At 41.9% G+C, this 24,323-nt stretch overlaps 1 protein-coding gene across 2 annotated transcripts in view; it reads right to left on the reverse strand.

Moving 5' to 3' along the window:
* The window catches only part of osbp2b (oxysterol binding protein 2b), a 56,492-nt gene extending 32,405 nt beyond the window's left edge, over window positions 1-24,087 (reverse strand). Inside the window, exons 1-2 of one of the 2 annotated variants that reach the window (XM_005916325.3) lie at window positions 23,549-24,084; window positions 17,463-17,671 (exon numbers count right to left, since the gene is read on the reverse strand). In XM_005916325.3, coding sequence (XP_005916387.1) covers window positions 17,463-17,671; window positions 23,549-23,706 — 367 coding nt within the window. In that variant the 5' untranslated portion in view covers window positions 23,707-24,084. Of the gene's footprint in view, window positions 1-17,462; window positions 17,672-23,548 lie in introns of both variants that reach the window. The other variant, XM_042218412.1, reaches the window with a different exon arrangement.
* Between the last annotated feature and the right edge of the window lie 236 nt (window positions 24,088-24,323).

The following is a 24,323-nucleotide window of genomic DNA, read 5'->3' on the forward strand; positions in this document are numbered from 1 at the left end:
AAGAATTTGTTGTGTGCTTTAAATGTCAAGTTATATTTCAGGACTCTTTTTCTATTATTCATACTGATCTAATGAAGGTCCAGTCAAAATAGCCATATTTGCTGAAAGAGGGTAATTTCCTGATATCTAATCAGTTGTGTGAGACAATACATTTGGACAACGGGTTATTGTCGGGCCCTGACACCGTCTCTTATTTCAACATAAATGCCCTTTATGTTTCCTGATGTTTCAGATATCCACATAGAGGGAAAATACTTTTATTTTTATTTTATTATTATTACTTTATTTTGCATTTCTGTTTTGACTTGACATAAATTTCATTTATGTAGCTAAACCTGTCACTTTGCAGAAAACATTAGCAAATTGGGATGCGCGTCTCTTTTAGAAACATGAACACTCCTTCTTTAGGAACATAGGGAAAAGCACTGAAAGTATGCCTCTTTTAGAGATGGTGACTTAAATGAAGAAAAAAAAACCCATAGTAACAAACATATAGTGATTTTCTGTTTGTTTTTTTTAGATTGAGTGTTTTTTGTGGGGTAAGTTGATAGTGCTTTCAAATGATAAAAAGCACTTATATTTTTTTTAAGACCTTCTCAGGGTTTAAAGGTGAACCAACTAACTGGGCCAACTGAAAAATGAATTAAAGTCCCTGGCAGTGCATCCTTTCTACAAAAAGATATTCCCTCATTTGGAATTTTGATGAAGGTGGTAGAGGTTGTTGCCTAAAAGCTCACATGGGTGTTCAACATCTGCATTAGCATTTGCTTCACATCATTTTCATACTTGTCACAATATTCAGTGACTCCTTATATCCTATGGATTAGGGCGTTGTCATCCTGGAAGAGTCCACTTCCTCAAGGTTAATGTTTCATCATGGGGCAAAGGTGATCCCTCAGAACAACTTTGTATCGATTTGCAGTCATCCTCTCCTGTACGAGCACGAGAGGACACGAATGATGTCAGCTAGTGGTCATGTTTTTCCCATAATCAGTTACTTGTCTCTATGTACAGTATGCAGTAATGCAATTACATGTTATAAGGTTCGTGTTTGTAAATTATTTGTTTTAAATGAAAAGTCCAGATTTTTGTATTATATGTATTGAAAACACGCCCTTTCTTATCACAAGACGTGTAAACTTGAGACCACTCAATTTCCATCATAAAGAGTTTGTTTCAGAACAGACAGCAGAGAAAGGAGGGATGACAGTTTTGCTGTTGGGTATTTTGATGGAGTGTGCATGAGTAAAGGAAGAAATGAGAAACAGTGGAGGGAACAAGCTAGACAAAGAGCCAGGATGAGTCCCAGGGGAGATAACTGTAATCCTGGCCAGTAATTGCCAACTGGCTCCATACCTCCCCTGAGATACATCACAAGGAGATAAACTGAGGAGACAGCAGGTTAAAACCAGTAGCATGGCACTCCACAAGCAAATGAGAAACTGTGCAGTGTAACCCATCACTGTCCCCAGAGCTCTGCAGTACAGCCCTGGCGGTGCATCCGATCGAACCCTCTCAGAAAGCAGCAAACAAAAGAAACGATTAACACCAAACTGCAGCAACTGTGCACGAGTTTGAAGTTACAAACATAATCTGCTAGGACAAAGAAAGAAAGAAAGAAAGAAAGAAAGAAAGAAAACAATCAGTCTGCTGACTACTAAACTATAGGTTTATATTGTGGTATGCTGAGTAAATTCAATTGACAAATTCCCAGTTGGTGCATCAGACCTGCGAGAGTTAAATAGCTCCAGCTTTACTGCATGCACAGTCTGAAGGTTGAGGTCATTAATTATCCTACAACCTCAGAATACAAACTGAGCTCTACTACGCAGGTCTAGTCACACATGACATGGATATCAGGGTACTGCAGCAGTTTAAAAAAAAAAAAAAAAGGCACTCAACAGCAAAATGCAAAGCCTGTGTTTGTCAAACAGTCTGCAGTGATTTATTTGAAGGCTAATGTGTGCTATATTTGCAAAACTGAAAGGATGTATTCGTGAATAGATGTTCCCACACATAAGGCCTTCATTTATGACAATGCAAAATGCTGCTCAGGCCATTACATGAAGAGAAGGAGGGCGGTCTATGAAAGCTCTTCAGTTTGACCCACAGCTAGTATACATACTTTAAACATAACAGTAACAAACTCACTAGTTGAGATTTTCATGAAATCCAGCAAGTTTTCATGTAATGGTCTCGCTAATTAGTCGTGAAGCATCTTCAGATACAAGTGTGATTCACAGGAAATGGTCCACTCAAAATGTAGCCACAATGACATCATGCATTGATTAGTGGAGTTTCTACTACATCTTCGTGTTTTTAAAATATGACGAGGAAATACTTACTGGGAAACAAAGATGACAGTGTGAGGCAGCCATGCTCTAAAGCTTCATAATCTTATTGGACGACAATCTCTCCTAAATACTGACTGAGTCATTAGACATCTTACAGTCAGGCACTAATGTTACAATTAAAAGGTAAAATAGTTCATGAATATATGGCTCACAAGTGTCGTTACTTTTTTGGAAACGATATGGGCATAAAAGGCATTCTCTGTTATTTCCAATCATCTTCGTGAACATTTAAATTAGATGTATAAGGAGGTCGCTAGATTACACTCAGCATTGTTGGCATTAAAATTCATCCTTACAATAAGGAATACATTTCCTTTCACAACTAAAACCAAAACTGTCCTACAAACAGTGACACTGGCATAGCAGTCAACAAAATATGATTGTCACATGTGGTGTGTTTACAGTGGGTCATGTGGTATATTGGTAAAATACGATCTTATTACTCGGGCTGCCGCATTTGTTGCTTGTTTCAGCAATGCCCTGTTACAGTGAACTGAGTGGTTTCCACAACTATGGCTTAATAATTTTTAGAAAACTTCTAAAAACATGTCTTTATATTGCTCGACTCCAATGGAGGCCAACTTTCTTAATCTTATAATTTCTTGACAACAAAAAACAGACAATTCAGATTATTTTATTTTATATGTTTATTTATATCTATGTGTGTTTTTATATACACTCACTGGCTGCTTTATTGCATACACCTGTTATATTCCTCATTACTGTATCAGCTAATCACATGGCATTGACTCCATGAATTTGGGGCATGGTTAAGATACCCTCAGGGAAGAAGCATGATTTATGTCACTTTAAATGTGGTATGGCTGTTGGAGCCAGATGGAGTGATCTATTTCAGAAACTGTTGATCTGCTGGGATTTTCCCTCAGAACCACCTCTAGACAGTAACTCGATGGACCAACACATCGAATTCACCAGGGATGATATGAAAAATGACAAGCTTCTTAGGTGTGAGATTTCCATCAGTAGTGGCGCACATTTAAAAGTCGAAGTGTACCGTAAATACTGATCCACACGCGTAGGTTTAAGGTTTGACTCTCATCGTCTACTGCAGCACAAACTGGGTGTCATCAGGACACTACAATACAGACCGAACACAGATACAGCGACCAGGGAAGCAGAAGAACATCATATCAAGAAGGCCCTGAGTAAATGTGGTTATCCCAGCTGGACATTTTTCAAAGCTTGGAAAACATCTAAAGAAAGCTCCAGCTGTTCCAGGAAAGAAGAAGAACAACTATTGCCTAAGCGAAAACCCTTAGTGATCCCTTATGTGTCAGGAATATCGGAACAGTTGCGATGCATTTTCTCCAAACACTGCATATCTGTGGCTTTTAAACACCAAAACACGCTGCGCCAAAAATTTGTCCACCTCAAAGATCTGGTCCCCCAACACAAACAGAGTATTATATTGCGTACACTGTTAAGTGCCAGGAGGCACAACACAGAAGAGCTAACTCGTCAGGCCAGGACCCTGCAGTCTATTTACACCTACAGGCCAGTTGACACTCTTTCAATGATAAGGATGTACACATCCTGAACAGGGAGGAAGGCTGGTTTGAGGAGGGAGTCAAAGAGGCCATTTATGTGAAAAGGGAAAGACCATCTCTGAATCGAGGAGGGGGCCTAAGGGTACATCTTTCACCATCTTACAATGCTGTGATTGCAGCCATTCCCCAAATCTCTGTGAATGGTACTCATGGTCATTGATCAATGACCATGACAATTTGTATATTAATGATCAAGAAACTCGCCTCACAGCCCATTGTTCATTCAATGGTGCTAGTTTCAGTCTTTATGTAAATGTACTGTTTATAAGGTTGGGGAAACCTGCAGTCAGCTGAGAATGAAGAAGTCACTTGGATGTGTAATGAAACATCCAACATTTCTCCCACTGAAAACACCATGTCCCGATGAACAGAATCGACTTTTTGGGATTTCCTTACCTGGATGATTAAGCATGCATCAAGACAACCACCTCTATAGTTTATAGGTGAATGGTCCGAAAAAGAGAAAACATCCACTGAACAGCAGCTCTCTGGATTAAAATGCCTTGTTGATGTCAGAGGTCAGACAAGTATGACTGGACTGATTCCAACTTATAGAAAGACAACAGTAACTAAAATAATCACAAGTTACAACACATGTGTGCAGAAAAGCATCTCTGAATGCACAACAGATAGAACCTTGAAGCAGATGGGCTATAGCAGCAGATGACCACACCTGTTCGTGAGCTAAGAACAGGAAACTGAGGCTACCATTTGCATAGGGACGCTAAAATTGTACAAAGAAGATTGGGAAAATATTGCGGTCTGCTGAGTTTGAATTTCTGCTACAACTTTTAGATGGTTAGGTCAGAATATAACAAAAACAACCTAAAAGCAAGGATCCACCCTGCCTTGCATCAAGAGTTCAGGCTGCTGTTGCTGGTGTAATTGTTTGGAGGATATTTTTTGGCACCCTTTGGGCATCTTCGTACTGACTGAGCATCATTTAAACCCCACTGTCCGAGTATTCTTGTTGACCATGTCCATCACTTGACCACAGTGTACCTATCCTATCTTCTAATGGCCGCTTCAAGCACAGTGTCACGAATAATCTCAAACTGGGTTCTTCAACATAAAGAGGAGTCCATTGGGCTCAAAGGGTCTCCATAGTCACTGGATACCAATCCAAAAGAGCACCTTTGGGATGTAGTGGAACAGCAGGTTCACATCATGGATGGTCAGCCAACAAATCTGCAGCAACTGTGCAATGCGATCATGTTAATATGGATCAAAATCTCAGAGGAATGTTTCCAGCACTGTATTGAATCTGTACCCTGAAGAATTAAAACAGTTCTGAAGGCAAAAAGGAATCCAACCTGGTACCAGCAACATGTACCTAATAAAGAGTCATGAGTGCATGTGCTGGTAAGCTCACTGGCATAATTAAGAAGTGCATCTAGAAAAAAAAAAAAGGAGGGATGAACATGTCTTTGCAATACAAATGAATAAATATCAGAGTCTCTGTGATGCTCAGATTTCAGGACAGTTTCAGCTTTATGGTTTCTCTTTCTGTCAACATGGGTCAAATAAGTTTACTGAAGTACAGTACATTGTTTTTAGTGTCCAACACTTTGTCATCTCAGAGGTAATTTCACAAAAAAAAAGGGAAAAAAAAACACAAAAAAAAAGGTGGGTGTATATTAGTAACTACATTTAATTAAATATTACATCAAAACAGACAATCCCAGACATTACATTACATCAACCTTCATTTCTTTAATATCCCCGTTTCAAATTTCAAAATATCAGTGAACACTGTCTCTTCTGAGGCTTTGCAAGATATGTCACTAATAGTACACACCCATATATTTAAAGTACAATGCAACAAGCATTTTTATATTTGTATTTTAAAATTAATTTAGTTTCTGATGTAGGGTTTTGATTTATTCCATTAAACACTTTTCAGTACTGTTAGCACTATTAGTTTGTCCTTGAAGGAATCCAATTTATTGCTTTTGGACCAGATATTTGTGATGCATTGATCCAGACTCTTGTTCTTTATGCAGTTTCATCACTTGCATTCACATTACAGAAAGTGTGTGGAAGTCTAGTATGAAAAGGACTGCACTGTATTAGATCATAAAACACCAGGAGCTACACTACTTATGCCAACCTCATTTGAGTGAACAAACAGACAAAGCGCGGGGACTGGGAGCCCAGGGCTTAAGAGCACAGCTGTTCAACTCCACACTGTCCAACTCTGCCGTGGGCAGGAAAGCAATAGATGAAGTGAGAGACCTGGAAGAGACAGTATAAAATGGATAGACACATTTTATACTGAGGGGAGATGCGATGGCTGAGACATTTAGCATTGTTGCTCCAAAGATAACCATGTAGTCATTTACACCTGCATTTGTTCTGCAAGAAATCTGTTACCAGTATATTATAGCTATAATTTCCTATAAGTGTTAAATGGGGGAAACAAAGTTATACTGATCTGTAGACATAACAGAGACTTAATATCCACCATCCTACTACAATATGTAAATAACAGGTTCTAGGACCCTGGGATACACAGGACCTCCCAGTTTACAGTTTGTGATGGTGCAGTGAACTCTACACACATAATATGTGTACACAGACACACACTGCCAATACGCAGGCCTGGCATGCTCTGTCTCATCCATATGCAAATGTAAGGTGGAGCAGGCGCAAAGAAGAGAGAGGAAATGAATGTGAGTAAGAGCAGCACAGGAGAAAGAAGGGTAAGAGAAGAAAGGACTGCATGCAGCTAAGAGGGCAAGAAAGATGACACACCGCTCTTTCTACAGCATGAGGTGCTGCATTGTTAAAGTAGGCTGCGGGAGCGTAGGGAGCCGAGACAGCAGATAGGAGACACAGAGAGAGGGAGAGATGGATGGAGGAATGACAGCTATCTTTCAAACGTAAGATGACGAGCAGATGGCGGAATGAGGAAGCTTTCGCTGTTGGACCGCGAGGAGGAGTGTGACGGCTCTATGTTGCCGTGCTGTAGTTTTAGCCAAAACTGTACTGACCCTGGTTGAGTGAACTCAGGCAGCCTGAGTTGCAGAGGGAGCGGATGGTCCCCGGCTCCCAGCAGCGCCGGCCCTTCATCCCACTCTGTGGGCCCGATCCCACGCCACGCTTCCCGAGACGCAGTGTTGCCCTCAGATGCTACATAATCCCAGAGAAGGGTGGGCTGAAGCAGCAACTTTTCCTGTTCAGCATTGCAGCGTACACACAGTTACATGCATACTCACGCACATGCAGCACACAATTACAATAATGCCAGGAGCGAAGCGGGCACCCCGCTTGTAATTCCTCTTTCTTATACCTTGTCCCTGTCTCTCAGAAACACTCGTGCACTCTGCATACACACTTTCCCATAGCTCGGCACATTTACAATTCCCCTCCACATGCTTCTCTCTGTGCAGTGCAGACTGAAGATGGAGGGAGGGAGAGAGGGAGTGAGTGAAGCAGAGAGGAGATAGGACTCGGCAGCCAGCAGTCATCTACACAACTGAGCCCAATATACACCGTTTCCTCTCTGTTACTGCTTGCCTGATGCTTTGGCAGCTTGATGACAGAAGGCAACAATTATTCACAAATTGTAATGGCAGAGATTGCAAAACACAGTGTTGGGTTTGTAAATAAAAAGCATATGATCAGACACAAGGACGTGTCATAGTTGTGGAAGCCACTCAAGGGCATAAAGGTCAAAAGCAACAACCCCAATAAAATGTCCATTTCCACTTCTACTGATTGATGTATCCCTCCAGTGTTAATGTCATAATCCTTTATCAGAATCATTAAAGTGCTCATCTTGCAGCTGACTAGGAAGTCACTCTAAAATCTAACCTCCTATCAGTGTCACTATACAACACAGAGGAATTCATGCTGTAGGATGATTTCGGCTACTAGAACTGTCCTCAGTCCATGACTTTTCAAAATAAGGTGAAGGTTGCAATATTACTGCCAGTGTGAGCGTCACAGTGTGCTGTACATCAAAGTCACCTACATGAAGCAGTTTCGACATCCTGCTTCTGCATTCATCAATTTACTTTTACCATAATTACATCATGACATTGTTGATCCTAGATTGCGGCTCACTGGACAATAGAATCAAACAGATTTCAAACGTTTCTTTATTCAGATATCTTTATAATATAATTTAGCAATAATAATAGTCATTTAGAACAAAAGGGAAATTACACCCCAACACCATCTGACTTCCAAAACAACAGACATTTTTAACACCAAACTATACAGGTAAAGATTCAATAAGGAAAACTCAGGATTAAGAGCCTCTTTACCAGTGACATACACGTACCCAGTGCTCTTTTTGCATGCCTACTTGTTCTCAGTACTGCTTGTCTTTTTAATTTAATTCCAGTTTAATTATCAAGCCATTCTATTAACAACGGCTCCAGACTGTAGTGGTTAACATATTTATCTAACAGGCAAATGATCCCAATAAAACTCTGAGAGGGTTGGGTCAGGAAACACAAAAAAAAGCTGTCCCAATCAAATATTCAGAGCCCTGTGTTGTGGCGAGCCCTCAGTGAAACTTCAGATGTTGCATCAATAATCCCATTAAAGCCATGCACTTGGGTCCAAATTTATCATTTCGATACATACAGGATACATTCATTAATTATAGTGTAATTGTTTCAAAGATCATTTGCATAAAACCACTCCCAAATAAAGTATTTATATCATATTTTATGCAATTTTTCGATCAGCTGAAACTCCAGTCCACAAGTTCAAAATCTTTTACAGCCCAAACTGTTATTAATGACTCACAAAGAGTTTACTTTTCCAGGCTAGTATTAGAAAAATGTGCATTGTTTCTATAGAATAGCATAGGTCCATTTCAGGGCCTAAGTTATTCCTTTGATTAAAACCACTACTAGTCCCTACTGTAAAACCTTTGTTGCAGATGTTCTGCAGAAATATCCGGTAACAGCACAAACAGTGAACAAGAGAGAGGCTGTAAGTGAGGTGAGAGAAGTGCTGACGAGGAAAGACTGTTGGACTGTAAATAAAAAATGTCATCTAAGTGTCTTGGGGCATGTTCAGGGGGGGAATGAAGCATGAAACTACAATTAATTTCACACTTGACCTTCATCATTTCTTTACTTCACTGCAGTTCAGTTTAGCCATGCAAAAAGAGCACAACCCTCTGCTGGCTTGGAGTGATATGCATCAGCTTCATAAACGCATTTTTTCCTTAGTATTAAGCTTTCTGACATCACCCTTGATATAAATCAATCTAAGATCCAATTTATCCACGATAATAAATACATATTTTAATATAGGCACCTGAATCGAACTAATAGCTGCTAAATATTACAATTATTAACAGATTTTTTACATTCAGAAATTCGGTGCAAATATCAAATGATCTTCTTTTGAGAAAGTTTATTTTCTCCTGGAGGACACACAGATGAAGGGCAAAGCATCTGAGAGACAAACTAAAGCGAACGATGGTGTTTAAAGAGCATAAGTAACAGTCTCATTAGTCTAATTGCTGCATTAGGAAGCAGTAACCCAAACACACACACACAGCCTCCACGGCCTGGACGCGCAGAGCTCATTAAAACCAGTAAAACATTTCAAGAGCGAGAGTCGTTTCAACGTGGGAAAAATGTAAGATGGCATTTTAAAAGTCTCATGCTGAATATGAGATTATTTGAAGCACTAGAAGCCACATAAATGTTATTGAGCCACATAAAGGACCACATTGTGCGATACACTGTACCTCCTCGCCATCACCGGGGAAACAAGACCACTTACATTTAAGAACCGGAAATACAAAATTTGACTTTAGTGAAATATAAGCCAAAAGCAGGCCTCTTAATGCACCGAGGCTCCTGTAGCGATGATAACGCACTCATCCGAAGGAGGTGGAAGATCTTTAATTAACCACAAATGTAAGAGTTAAGACTAATTGCTTCCTGTCTCAGCCTGCACTGCCTTATAGTAAGACGGCCAAACGTCACTTTAACGATTTAACGGTTGCAAACAGACGCTATGAATGGCCCACGCAGAAGAGTGAAATTAAAGCAGATTCTCGGTACGCTGGGGCAATGAATCATCCAGCCCCACTTACAATAAACTCCAGGTATGATCTCTGCATGGCAGATGCTAGTGTTGACACTGCAAGTACATCTATGGTGTGCCTTTAAACTTTTAGGCACGGTTTATTTCAAGAATATCTTGACACGTGTCTTGAAATGCATTCAAAATTTTGAAGAGATAATCTTATCCAAAGAGGACTAACCTTCTGTCAGAGACTACGTAATTATCTCAGTGTGTCTATCACACACACACACGCGATAGTCTCTGTGTGTAAAGTCTGAAATACTCTGGAGTTTTAGGATCTTATTTTAGACTTAAGTGTTTGATTTAATCTATATGTAAATATTTTTTATACTCCTGCCCAGGATCTTCCTCCAGCACAGACACGGAGAATAAATAATGAACCATCTTAATAAGCATAGCGCTCAGTCAAACGGCTATTGACCAGGGCTACTGGCAGGTCAGGTTTTTGAAACCAAAGCTCATTAGAAGCCAAGTTTCAGTTCAGCGTTATCCGTGGGTTGTCTTGTGTGTACACTTTAATCAGCTTAAGGTCAGGACTCTTTCTAAACCGGCAACATTTCAGCAATCAAAAGATTCTTTGAATGGTTGATTTCAGAGCTTGAGTGACTTATTATCACATTGAATGACCTGACATCTCTTTAAACAGATACCTTTATTTCCCAGTAGAACAGAAAAAATGAAAGAAGAGAAATCAGAGGTCGCAAGCTGTCAAAACACTGAGTCAGCGTGTGTGCAATGAATAATACACTTGTGCTAAAATTCCTCTTTTTGTTTCGTGACTGCAAATTGCTGAAGGTCTATGTTGTTGTCATGGTGTCCTGTGGTGCTACAACATGTTGCTGCAATACATAACTCATTATAGCGCTTGCTGTAATGGGAGTTCATGTCGAATGCAGAGATGTCTTTCCATTCAGATCGCTTACCTTCACATTCATAAAAACGATAATCATGTAGGTTTAGGATTGAAGCTTGAAAATGAAACTCCAAATCAATAAATTAAGAAATCAAAGGCTTAAAAAAAATTTTATTTACCGTTCTGCTTTATGTCACCCCCTGCTCAGCTGTAATCTGTAAGTGGCCACAAAGAACAAGGTTTTTATTACTGGGTTAGATTAAACTGATGGTTGACAGCGCATAATCGTACTCTAGCAACTGGAATGATTAGGTATTAGTTTTGGATATATCAGCTTCAATTTAATAGTAAAAATAATGTGTCATGGCACTGAAATCCACCCCTCCCCCCCAAAAAAAAAAAAAAAAAAAAAAAAAAAAAAAAAAGTGAAAAAAGTGAGTGAGAGAACATGTGTGAGAGACTGGGACACAGTGTAAGCTTAATGACCAATTCAAGTTTCATGCTGCATATAGAAGGTCAGCGTACATGCTAAACCACACGCAGCACACAACTGAGTCTGCAAGCAAGACGAGGACAATAATACCAGCAATAAAGAGTAGATCCTATTTAACAAAGCTCCACAGCTCACTGACTGCATGTAGTCATGATTAACGTACGTGCATTATTCAGTAAAGATGTTTTTATAAGGACAAGAATAATAGACACAACACATTTATGTAAGGATCAAAAGGCACTTCAAACCTAATGAGCTGGCAGAGACTGAATGCAATGCAATATTAATAAATAAATAAAATAAATGACATATTTATCAAAGAATGACATTTGTAAACAAAAAATCCAGCTATATCCAGGACTAAATTTTGCAAACGGATTCCTTCCAGTGAGTGCAAACCATTACAGTCGAGTGTAAACAGGTGAACAAAGCCTCTGTGGCTAACTCACAATAGATGAAAACTACAACTACACCCACGTCAAAGATGGCGATGGCTTAATTCAAGAGCTTCTAAAATATAGAAATAAATAAATGTCAGGGAAGAAGAGTCAAATTTGGGAAGAAAGGTCAATTAAGTCACTGTGAATGTGCCGTGGTTATTGGTGCCAGATGGGTTGGTCTAAGGATTTCATAAAGTGCTGATTTCCTGCGACTTTCCCACATGACAGAGAATGATAAGAAAAAAAATAGAAACCAGTGAGCGGAAGTTCTCTGGGCAAAAATGCTTGGAAGGCAACATTAACTCAAGTAACCACTTGTTACAACCAAGGTATACAGATGTGTCAAATTAACACTTACAAGACTTAGGTTGCTTCAGTTTAACAGCAGCAATTTCAAACACCAAGCGTGCTGATTTAGCATCAGGACCCAAAGCAACGTGTTTGCCCAGTAAAAGTTATCTTTACTGCTGACTAAGAGAAGAGTAAATTGCCATCTCTGTTCTTTCCAGACAGCAGTCACCTACAGGCAGGGTGATTCAGAGTTCGTTCAGCATGATTATCCTAAAAAGGAGACTGTTTACCGCAAACTGTTTCAAAATACAGTGGCAGAGGAAGACGGGAAGGAAGAAGAGACAATGCCATGCATTTTTAAGTCAACGCATGACAATGGATTCGTTCAGTTTAGGTTGTTTACAGTGGAAAAAAAACAAACAAAAACATCACAAAGTGGGGGCTTAAAGAGAATGTCACATCAGTGGGAGAAAAGACAGGTGGCGTCTAACTCCAAAATCAATGTGTCAGCATGGCCGGCATTATGTAGGCCATGCTGGAAAGGAAGCCAGAGTGCAGAAAGGTTAAATCCACCGTGAGGCAGTAAAAGATTTGATTTCATACTTTTACCTTTACAAATGATTACAGACAGAAAAGGAAACAGGAAGTTAAATATGGCAGAAAACACAGAGGAGAAAAGAAAAAGACTATCAGACTCGTATCATTTCTGCCTGGTTGACTGTTTGGACAACCACAGCTTTTAGGCTCGCTGTGAAGCCTGGCTTCAGTTGTGTTTGTTATGTCACACGCCTGAAAGTAGCTCTGATCTCTCTGTCTCCATCTCCCTCGTCTTTGGGGACTGAGCTGATCTTGCAAATCAACCTCAGCCGGCACACCCGTCTACATCCAAGGCAAACAAGGGGAAGCAATTCAGTGCACAGCCACAGGAGAACTTAATTGATGAAGATAATAGGCACACCATCTGTCATTTCATAACATCCTTCACAGGCTCAGAAAGTAGCATTTCATGGCTAAAGCTCATTGCAGATGAAGCAGCTGCAGCATAATTGGGAAATTGTTTTGTTGTTTTTGTGTTTTGTTTTGTTCTTTTTAAATCAAGTAAGAACTGCTTGTTTGTAGTTCACCAAATATGTCAAGGTGTAGTTTTTGGCTCTATGGTGATAACAGCAAATGTGAATGTTTTCCATAAGAGCTAAAAAAAGAAAAAAAGAAAAAAAAGAAAAACACTTTTTCCCAATAAAAAAAAAATAATAAAAACCATATACTAGACAAAATCATCAAGTTATTGATGCAAAGACACATTACTAGTCCAGATTTACTGCCATGTAGGCTGATGTTGCACACATTATGACTGTCCTCTAATCAGTCTCCTTCCCTGCCCTAAAAGGTTCATTTACCCTAAACGTCAAATGATGCACAGCTTTCTATTCAATTTCTATATATTATATATTAATCATTTCCCCATTCTGCTTAAACACCTTCAATGTCACCTACTAAGCACAGAAATAACACTTAAACCACCAATAGTTCCACACTGATGAGTTATCACTTCAAATGATCAAAAAACAAAAACACAAATACAATAGCTGACACATGATAAATACACAGCAAGATCTAAATCATCCTAACCAGATATCCAAGTCTGAGTGTGCACACACACAGATTCCTGAGGACAACACAAATGGAAGAAAAGCCATTTACTTACAGGAGGGAGACCTTATGCTGCTTGTATCATCACCCACTACTTGGCAGGACAATCACAATTATTTAAGCAACAGAGAGCAGGTGGAGAGGGGAGAGTTGAAGAAAGACGATGATGGTTATTCCATTCCGACCTAAACCCTGGACTGGATGCAAAGCAGCACAACCGGCTCAGTGAGAGAGCCGGGAAAGACGGAGAGAGGGAGAGAGAGGGAGAGGGGGTGGGGCGGGAAAATCAGACAGCGCGAGGGATGGTGAGAATATAAGAGGGTTAAAAAACAAAAAAAAACAATGTAGTCAGTTCACACCAAGAGGTGGGGAGCAGGGAGAGGTGATCTTGATGAAAATAAATAACTGAGAGAAGCATGTTTAAAAGGCAATACTTGATCAGTGCTCTCTTCACCTTTGAAAATATGCTGAAGGCTTCAGGACCTTGGACAGAGCTCTCTCTTTGCAACTAAAGATAATGCAACAGGGGACAGAAAGAAAAATAACTGATCCACTTCCAGTTTATGTGTCACCAGAGTCAGTAAGTTTTACTGCTTATAGATTAGACACCCAGTGCAGATCAATGCACTGCTTTTTGAAAACTACAGACTCACATCTTCTTGCACGCCTGATGGATTGGTGTCTGATACCGATGCCAACCTGATCTGCATCTGTCTGAGTTCACTCAGAGAAACACCCGAGTAGATGACTACTACAAGAGTGAATTCCTCTTCTTCTTCTTATTAAACTTCCAGTAAACCATTTTACTATCCACTAAAATTTATCAAGAAAAAAAAAAAATAGCTGGTGCTAAATTTACAGGCTCGGCAGTGTCAGGCTGTGATCCCACTTTCACAAGCCGTGAAGACAAGGCAGAGCAACCCAGGAGAGAGGTCACAGTGAAGTGAGGGAAACACTGCCACCTGCTGAGCTCATATGCCTTAGATTTCAGCAAGTAGTCTCAGTTAGAAAGCCAATCTCAGCCTAAATTAAGACAATACGCACACGAGAAAAGTCAGCCAAATGGAAAAGCAGCAGAAGTGACACCAGCATTCATTAAGGCAACTGACTGAAAGATCAGGTCAGGTCTACACAAGATCAATCTTATTGCCTGCTGACAGCGAGAGACTTGAAATCCAGTAAATTATACAGAAGACCTAAAGAATAAGGGCCTAAAAATTACACTGCACTGCATGTCTAAGCAAAGTAACAGTAGGCAACGTCAAGGATTTCACTTTGTCAGTTCTGCTCTGTATTGACACGCAAGTCATGTTGTGCTCGTGGCTCCCCCGAGGAAATCGATGGCAGAGACAGAGAGGGAAGAGCGAGTTAGTAAATGCAGGCGCCTGGTCACTGATCCATGTTTGCTCATGGATAAAGAACAATATGCTCTGCATTACGCTGGAAACAAAACTCACCACAAATATAATGTTGACACTTTTTCCTGACTGACATGCAGCAAGTTAAGACGATATGAATACACTCAGCAGAAGTTGACAGATATTTAAATTTAAACAAACTCACTGCATCATCGAGTTACAAAGTCTAATGTTTGGCAGGTAATAACAGCATTTATGCAGCAAATAGAGATTTCAGGCTCTACGATTGTATATGAACCATTTAACAAAGTCTCAGACTGACAGTTTCACTCTCTATCATGTGCTATGAAAGCAACAGCATACCCTGAGTGACTACTGCAGCGCACACAGGTGCTTTTTTCTGTGACTTCCTGTTTAAAACGAGCATACATTCTGAATTATTACACAGCCTATTTAAACACCTTCTATGGGCCTTGACTTAAAATATAACCGCTAACGGGATCTTTGCGGTGATGTCAGCTTGGACCTGAGACTTTTAAAGCCTGCCTGTGAAAACAAGACGTGTTGTTAAAGTGGTGGTGGTTAAAACGTTTCTACAGTAGGAAACAAACGTCTTTAAAAACTTCTTTGGGGCAAAGTCAGCAAACTTTTTAAGTGGACTATATGCAGTTTTTGTGTCCTAATGTGCGTTGAAATTAAAGTTAATTCAAAAATAACTGGCCAAATAAATGACCAGAGCTGTTTGGCTGCTTGAATTTAAAAGGACTTTGCTGAAGAGGCACAAAAAGAATGCTGTGTTGCACTATGGGAGCTGTAGGATGCAGCATTTTAGGAGTTTGGGACACACTATGGATTAAAAAGTCGCAGTGTGTGCCTCTTTGATTTTGTGCGTGTGCATATAAATGGACTGGCAATATATGGCACTTTCTTAGTCTTAGACTACTCAAAACATTTTACAACACTGTAAGCCACTCATGGCATTTATGCACATAATCATACAGCGAGTGCTTCATCGCTCACACACTGATGGATGCATGGGGGCAGTTTGGGATTCAGGATCTTGATCTTGTGAGAACCAGTCCATGTGCCATCACTGTCATTTTGATTGCCTCCATTTTAAATGAGAAAATCTACTATTTGTATAATTACATTAGAGTAAAATATGTAGTAAAATGCTTCAGGGTTACATGGATGTTTTTATAATACCTTTCATATTCCTCTATAAATAAAAACGTTGCTAGTGTTTTACAAATATCTCTTTAAAACAGCCTTTACACTGCAATTGTAAATGTGTCACACCTATCGAAGCTTGTCTCAACTTCATATATAAAAAAATAAAAATCACATTGTGTCTTACAAACCTTTCCTGCATAGTATTTTTTCAAAAATCCCCATTAAATGAAAACTGCTTTGTGTCTATGTCACCCGCTCTGGATTATGAACTACCAATGAGACACCAGGGAAACCAAGCTGAGCAAAACTGGTTAAATACACAAAGAAGGTCATGTTCTGTGAAGAAAATAAAGGACATCAAACTGCAGTGGCACAAAAGCTTTAGCTGGACATCAGCATAATGGAACTGGTCACCAAAAATGCACGCGCACGCAAACACACACAGCCAAGCTGTTCAATAGCCTAACCTTTTCAAAATACAAATATACAAGCATTCCTGTCCTGCTTACTGGAAGTGATGAGCTGAAAAGCTCTCACATCCCCCTCCTGCCCAAGTCTATATTTAGTGATGTGACTTTCAAATGGAGGCCAGAGCAATATATAGCCTGTCTCAGTCTCTCTAGGCCCTGTCTGCAAAACAAAACATCCAGGCAGAGAGGCTCTGGGACGATGCCAGGGTGAAACGTGAAGAAAAACGGCTCTCCTCGACTTTTCCCACAGCCTTTGACCAGAAACCTTTAATACAAGCACACAAGAATAAGTCCCCTTGGAAAGGAGAGTGTTCTGCTGACAGGAGGTTGAATGGAAGCTCGGTTCTCACAGTCTTATTAGCATACTCCAGTTTGTTGAGTGAGCAGACAGCGCTGCCCTCTCCTGGCTCATAACGGAATGTGAATGACATTAAAGAAGCAGGACAGCTGTGATGAATATCAAATAGCACTGGACACCGGGGACCAGGAACAAAAACAGATATATCCAAATTTCTAGACTGGCCTAAAAACTGTGCAGAACTCTGCTTAACCAGTAGTGAAATCACCTGAGATAAACAAGACAAAGGCACACTTTTCTTTTTGCTCAAACTGACTCAGTCCAGCTTGTTATTTATCGGATTCTGACCAGTAACACCTTGCACCACCAGCTCACAGCCATCTTGCCCATAATTTATGTGTTGCAGAGCTATTTTTCTATTTAGGCAGCCGGTTACTACATCTGTCCTTACCAGACTGATCGTTCATCATCCGGATGGCTTTAGCTTTGGCCAACTCCAGTGCCGTGACCCATCTCTGCCGCTCCACTTCTGTGCTGGCCTTCAGATGGTAAGTGCGGCCGCCGCTGCTCAGCACAATATTGCAGGCGTCCTCTGTGTCGATGTGTGCAGTTGCAAGGTTTATAGTTCCTCGGCACGTGTGGGCCATCTCTGCCTGCGTCCTGCAAACAGAACGCCAAGTAGAAAAAGCTGAAAACTTGTTTTGTTTTATTTTTCCCCTGTCTCACAATCACATCATTCAATCCTAACACTGTAAATTCATGTTCATATCCATTACAGCAGGGGTGCAAGTAGGAGAGTGGAAGAGGCATGTGGCCACTAAGAACAAGCAGGGAGGTATCCACGGTGATCGTGTCAGTCAGTTTTCAGGACTGTTCACATTATTTCACTCAATAAACACAACCTCATACATGAAATTACACCTGCATACAAATGGAGCTCCTGATTCACTCAGCGTGACCCGACTGCCCCTGCTGCGAGTGTGTTGAATTGTGGGTATCTGGGTAGCCTGTAAGTCCAACTGTTGCGCATAACAAGGCCTTTGTCTGAGCGAACACAGGCAAACAATGAAGAACAGTGTGAACAAAGAGAGAACAGAGTGTGAGAGGAGGTAAAAATGACAGAGCGATAGTAGGGAGACAGAACCAAAGCAGCAGGACGAGAGATTTAGAACAAAGGGTAAAGGGAACAGTGGGTTGTATGAGTTGATGACTATATGTATTGTGTAAATCTTTGACAAAAGTGTACTCCAGGGCTGTTTCTAGCTCAAAATGGGCCTTTGCGGGTGGGAGGGGCACATCAACGCAATTGCTCTGCATATAAGTAAAGCAAAAACAAACAAACAAACAAACAAAAAAAACTGTACTTAATAGAAATCTATGCAAACATTAGTTATTTCAGTAGTTTTATGCTGAAAAACATACATCCTTTACATGTTTTGATACTTTCCTTTAGTGTGGCTGAATGAAAATATGTAACAGGCAAATACAGAAGATACCCCCAGCTGACCACAGCAGATGTCTGCCCCTCCCTGAGTCTGGTTCTGCCAGAGGTTTCTTCCTGTTAAAGAGAGTTTTTCCTTCCCACTGTTGCCAAGTGTTTGCTAATAGGGGGGTCATCTGATTGTTGGTGTTTTCTCTGGGGTCTTTACCTTACAATATAAAGTGTCTTCAGATGACTGTTGTTGTGATTTGGTGCTATATAAATTAAATCAAATTGAACTGAATTAAAAGGAAAATCCATTTCAATGAGGTTCGTTTAAATACAACTAGTTTTTTTTAATAACTGAAAAGAAAAAAACTCTACAAAAACTATGCACTTAACATTCTGCATTTGAAAACTGTCTGCCTGACATTTTGTCACAGTTAAGTGAACTGAACTGCAGGGCATGGATGGACCCTCGTGGCCTTTTGAAGCAGGTTTTCAGCCCGACCACAGACTGCTGATTTTGCTGATTAACAGCCTCAACCGGGGAGCAGCAACTAATCAGCAAAATCATATGCTCCACTCGCTCTTGTGAAGTGCAGAGGTTGTGTCAAATGAAACAAAGAGATGCTCAGCCCTCCGTGTCACATGTCTGCCTGCTCATACCCTTGGAAACGGCCCCTTTGACGCACCCGTGCAATCATGTGAATTTGTCTGTGGGTCCTAACATCCTTTCATCCATCCTCAGTGAGCTCTCCCTGCCACAAGCAGCTGCCTCTCACCAAGCTCCCCAACAGTTCCGGCCTCAGCTGACACTAACAAGGTGGTTGCCGCCTTGTTGAGTGAGAGTTTGAAGTGTATTTAAAAGTTCTGCCAGGCAGTGGCTTCCCCTATACAGCTTCTCCAGGCTGAAGTCAAGTCTTGTTATAATGCCAGTCCAGAACAAGCGGTTCAGTGTACCCTTCCTCTGGCACTCGGTGCACATCAGTTGCGCAGACAACGCCGCACTGTGGCCATGCGAAGCAGCGCGGAGGGGCAGCCGGCGATCCTGAACAGCCCAGATTTCAGCCGAGCTCAGCTGCAGAGTGCCGGATTTAAGTGGGTCAACAAAGGGAATGTGCTGCTGATGAGTAAGATGAGAAGCCACACTGATCGCTTCTGCCCTATGGGGAGGTGAGGCCATGCAAAGGCCATGAAATCATACAGTCAAGGAAACTAAAAAAGAAGCTGGGAAAGAGCGAAAAGAACCACAGAGGCATTAAGGCACTAGCAGAGGGGATAGGGGGAAGGTGAATGTGGGCTGCTGCTGCGGGTAAGCGAGGGGTCCTGCATGTTGCGCTCAGCCAGGAGAGAAATGCAGTGCTTTACCTGTCGGTCCCCTGCGCACAAATCCTCATAAAACACAAATCCACCGATCTGGAGCATGTAATGACAAAACAACAACCAGTGAAGAACACAGAACAGACGGCCGTAAGCATGAAGAGGCACACAGAAGAAGGCAAGGGAGTACCCTGAGCATGAGAACGCACAGTACACAAGTTTGTTATTCTGGCTGCGGGCCCATCACAAGACAGGGAGGAAGCCGGCGACTATGTCATGCTAATGAAAGAAAAGAAAGATAAGGAAACCAAAAGCAATGACACTGCAGCACGGATGGTGTGACATGACCTGCTGAAAAACCAAAACAATGAGATAATGAAAATGTGGCCAAAGCCCCTGATCTCTTCAACATCGCTGTGCTGCCCTCAGCTTGACATAAACACACAAACAAACACACACACTAAGAGATGTACACTCTTTAGCCTGGTGCAAATACCAGAAAACGAGCCCATTAACAAGATTAGATCAGCGCAGCAACATCTCTTGTTCCAGCCACTCTGCTGATGTGTCGGAATAGTAAACAGGATTCAGGCCAGGCTTTACCCTCCAGCTGGGCCGAAGGTTGGCCAGTTTCCCCGCTCCCTCTCCCTCCCCGCCTCCCTGCTCCCAGGAGCAGAGAGGTGTGAGCTGTAACGCCAAAACCTGACTTTCCAAAGGGACACAAGAGGTGCCGCCCCCCCACCGAGCATTTAAATTGATACTATCTAGTTACTCTCCCGCAGCTGAGAAGGAAACATGGAAGGCCTGGTCTAGTATGAAGAGCAAGGCTGGATTTACTGATACAGCAGCTCCAATAGCACTCAAAGCTTTAATACCCTGTAATCTTCCCTAACACACCAAGCTGGATATACTATAAGAGGTGAGAGTATTAAAACTGTGAGGAATAGTCAATTATGCATCTTTTTTTTTTTTTAAAGAAGTTCATTGAGAAAAGAAGGGAAATATCTCCTGATATTTCTGAGGCTGAAATAAAAGCCAGACAGAGCCGCAGTGTCACAGCCTTAACCAATCAATAACTACCGCCCTGTTGAATCTCTATAAAACTCATTGTAATTTACCAGGAGCAAGTACTGAGTGCGTCAGTCAGCCCACGAACCGTTTCTTATAACCCAGCAGTTGTGTCGCAGCACCAGCTCAAAGAACCAACCCGCTGCTTTATCAACAGCAGGCCTGAATGAAAGGAAACCTTTGGGGGTATTGACTAGTCTTAATTGCCACGTCTGTCAGTACTGATTTATCACAAATACAAAGTACCCTTTTTAAAGGGGGCGGGTGGACCCTGCGAATTATTAAACAAAGCAAAAATGATTAAATGCAGGACAGGCTACATGAGGTTTGATGAAAGTTGTCTTTGCTTTAAAGTGTGTGACACGGTTTAATGTGTTGTGAATTGTATTTCCATTAAATCAGATAACACGCTGATGCAAAGTGACATCGTCTTTCTTCTGATGCTTCAACCTAAAGACAAAAAACAGTCAGAAAACACTTTAACCTAACACGTTGTCACATTTGACTGACTGTTTCCCCTTTACTTCACTCACAAAAGAAGCGCAGACAGTCAGCCAGAGAAGGCGCAACACAAAGCCTGAAGTCAGACACGCACAGTGTGGTCTGCCAGGAAGACAGCAGTGGAGGGGACAGCTCGTTCGCTTCGCTGCCTCTGTGCTCAGATGTCGACGGGCTACCTTTACTCCGGGGACAGCAGTCACCTTACAACATAATGGACTATTAATAGAGGGTAGAGGCAACAGGCATCTTTCCTTTCACCACAAGCACGGGCAGGTGTGGGGCCGCATCTACCACACCTCCGTCAAATAACCCCGCTGGCACTAAAAGACAAAGAGTCTGTTTCAGAAAGTGTAGCATGAAATGGTCTGAAAAGAGATTTGATTGTGTTTCTGCCAGCACACAGAGTAGAGAAAGCTCCCTATTCAATCTGCATTTTTAGTTTTGGAGCTGCAGGAAAACATCGTGAGTCAGAAGTTTGCTTCACAGCCCGGGGAGGCAAAATCGTACTGATGAGCATTCGCCGCGTTATTTCATGTACACAGACGGTTCGCAGGGGACCCTTTAAACAAGCACTCTAACCTCCCAATTAAAGATGACATTTGAAAAAGACATTAACCCAGAGGGATCAACTTATGATTTGCATTATTTTATGGCTGCAAGCAATTACAGAGTGCATTAACACATCATGCTAGAGCCATCTAAACTGTGAAAGCATTTAAACTTCACAGTCAAGGCTTTGACTCGCAGCATGGTGAGCAGAGGAAGGTTAATGCCATTAGGTGCACCTTCACTCTTTAATTAGGGAAACTGGGTCAGAGACAGGGCGAACATCTGTTGCTGGAAAACACTATGACCAAAAGAGCCCACTGATATAAATGCTTTGGTAACATGACAGGCCTCAGTATGACGTACAAACTGCTGAAACCGTCTGTGTACATCAAATAATGCAGGGTGTTTCAGTGTTGACAAAAGCAGCAGCAATAGCAAACAAACAGGTTAAACATGCAACAGCCAAGCAGTGAAAGTGAAAATCAACTAATTTTGCATGACCAAACAGCAGCTCAATATCTGGCTTTCTGCCTCTGTCCCACCATCTTTGTCAGTATATCAAAGAGGTTTAGGGGGAAAGCTGTGAAGATTATGTCACACAAAGCAGGTACAGCTTTGTTCCAGAGTCTGGTTCTGCCTGATGTTCCTTCCTGCCAAAAGGAGGTTTTTCCTTCTCGCTGTCACCAAGTGTTTGCTCATAAAAGGTCATATGATTGGGGCGTTTCTCTCTATTATTGTAGGGTCTTTAGCTTATGATATAAAGTGATTTGAGGCGACTGTTCTTTTGATTTGGCTTTATATAAAATAACATTAACTTAATTGAAGCAAGTCTGTAATTCTCATTGCTGTTGCCAAGGAGATTTGTTGATTCTGACTGGCTTTAAATTGAAGTGCTATAGTATAAATCCACGTTACTAACTGAAATAAGCCTAGGAGCTGGCGTGCTTTACGATCCATTCAGAGAGCTCATGTATGAGCTTGAACACCTGCGGAAACATGACTCCCGCGGAGAAAGCACCTGATCCACAGGTGCTACTACAGCTAACACTAGCTCGCAGCTACCTGGCTGTGCGATAGGAGCGAGGACAGACGGATAAACGATAGCGACCTTCTCTCGCACAGTATCCCGTTACGGCGATCATACTAAGTGGCTGGGCTCAGTAACGTGACCGTGATGCAATAAATGAATGCACTCTGAAAAGTAACGTGGCGGTCATGTGGCGAAGGTATTTGAGACGGTGAAAGTCACATAAAAAGAAGTATTCAGGGCGAAGGGTTATTAAATGTGTGTTAAAAGCGGCCGGGCACCCTGTCGTGTCGGTCTCCCCGGGCGGACAGCTGGATCTGCAGCCGCCTGACAGCTGATGACAGGAGGCTATCGTGCTAGCTTGGTGTGCTGGCTAACGTCTGCGCCTGCCGTGACATGATTTCCCACTTATTTAAAGGACCTATATGTCCCCGTCTGTGTCACTGTCTCTCCGCGCCCAGCTGTCTTTTAAAGAAAATCCTGACTTTCTCCTCCGTCACAGCTCCGGTAGCTAGCTTTAGCCTGCTGCTAAACAGCTGAGGCAGCCAGCTGTAGTGATGCGCCGACACAGAAATGTGAGCACAAGTGGCGTTTACATTTTCCAGGGGGAGGGAGGTGGAAACATACACGCCATGCGTGCGATATTTACCTGTAATATGACAGCAGGCCATTGCTGAGGACAAACCACCGCCGCTGGTAGCCTTTCAGATAGTTGGTCCATTTAAAAAGCCAGCCTTTGTAAGTATCCGACCCAGGTGCCGGGGCCGCGGCAGAGGCGGATGCCGAGCCCTTCCCTTGCTCGCTCATCCTCGGCTCCGCCGCACGCCACAGAGTGCTGGATAAACCGGGAGCAGCGGAGACAGGGACACTACCCCCAGATGGTCCACCAGGGCGAGGACCTCGTCACTGACAAATGAGATCGACGGAAGAGGGTCCGGTGTAGGGCGAGAGAAACCACCGTAAACCCCCTTCACATGACGCCGGAATGAACACCGGAGGAAGAACGAGAAGTGATGCCAAGACACTTTGCTGATGCAGACTGCAGAGGATTCAGAGCACAGAGCTGGGCTGGATAGAAGGGAGAGCCCTTACATGGTCTCAGCGTAACCTGACAAGGCTGCCATCAAACTAAATTACTTACATTACGACAGCGATAAACAGTTTGTGGCACCAATTTTAGGGAGAGAGCGGCCGCTACCCCGGCCACTCATTGAGGGGGTTGCACTGAGGGGGAGTGTCCGCTCTATCAATTCAAGTCTATAATTCAGCCCCGCACCACGTGACGTTGTTATCTAAACATTCCTAAACATTTGACATGCGGTTTTGGCTCCTGAATTCAGATCTGATGCTGTCAGATTGAGTAGGGCAGACAAACCAAGTTAATCATCAGTGTTATTAATCCAGCCTGTGCCTTTGCTTATAAT

This window comes from Haplochromis burtoni, unplaced genomic scaffold, assembly GCF_018398535.1.
Source record: "Haplochromis burtoni strain Fernald_Lab_line unplaced genomic scaffold, NCSU_Asbu1 Contig_18, whole genome shotgun sequence".
NCBI lineage: Eukaryota > Metazoa > Chordata > Actinopteri > Cichliformes > Cichlidae > Haplochromis > Haplochromis burtoni.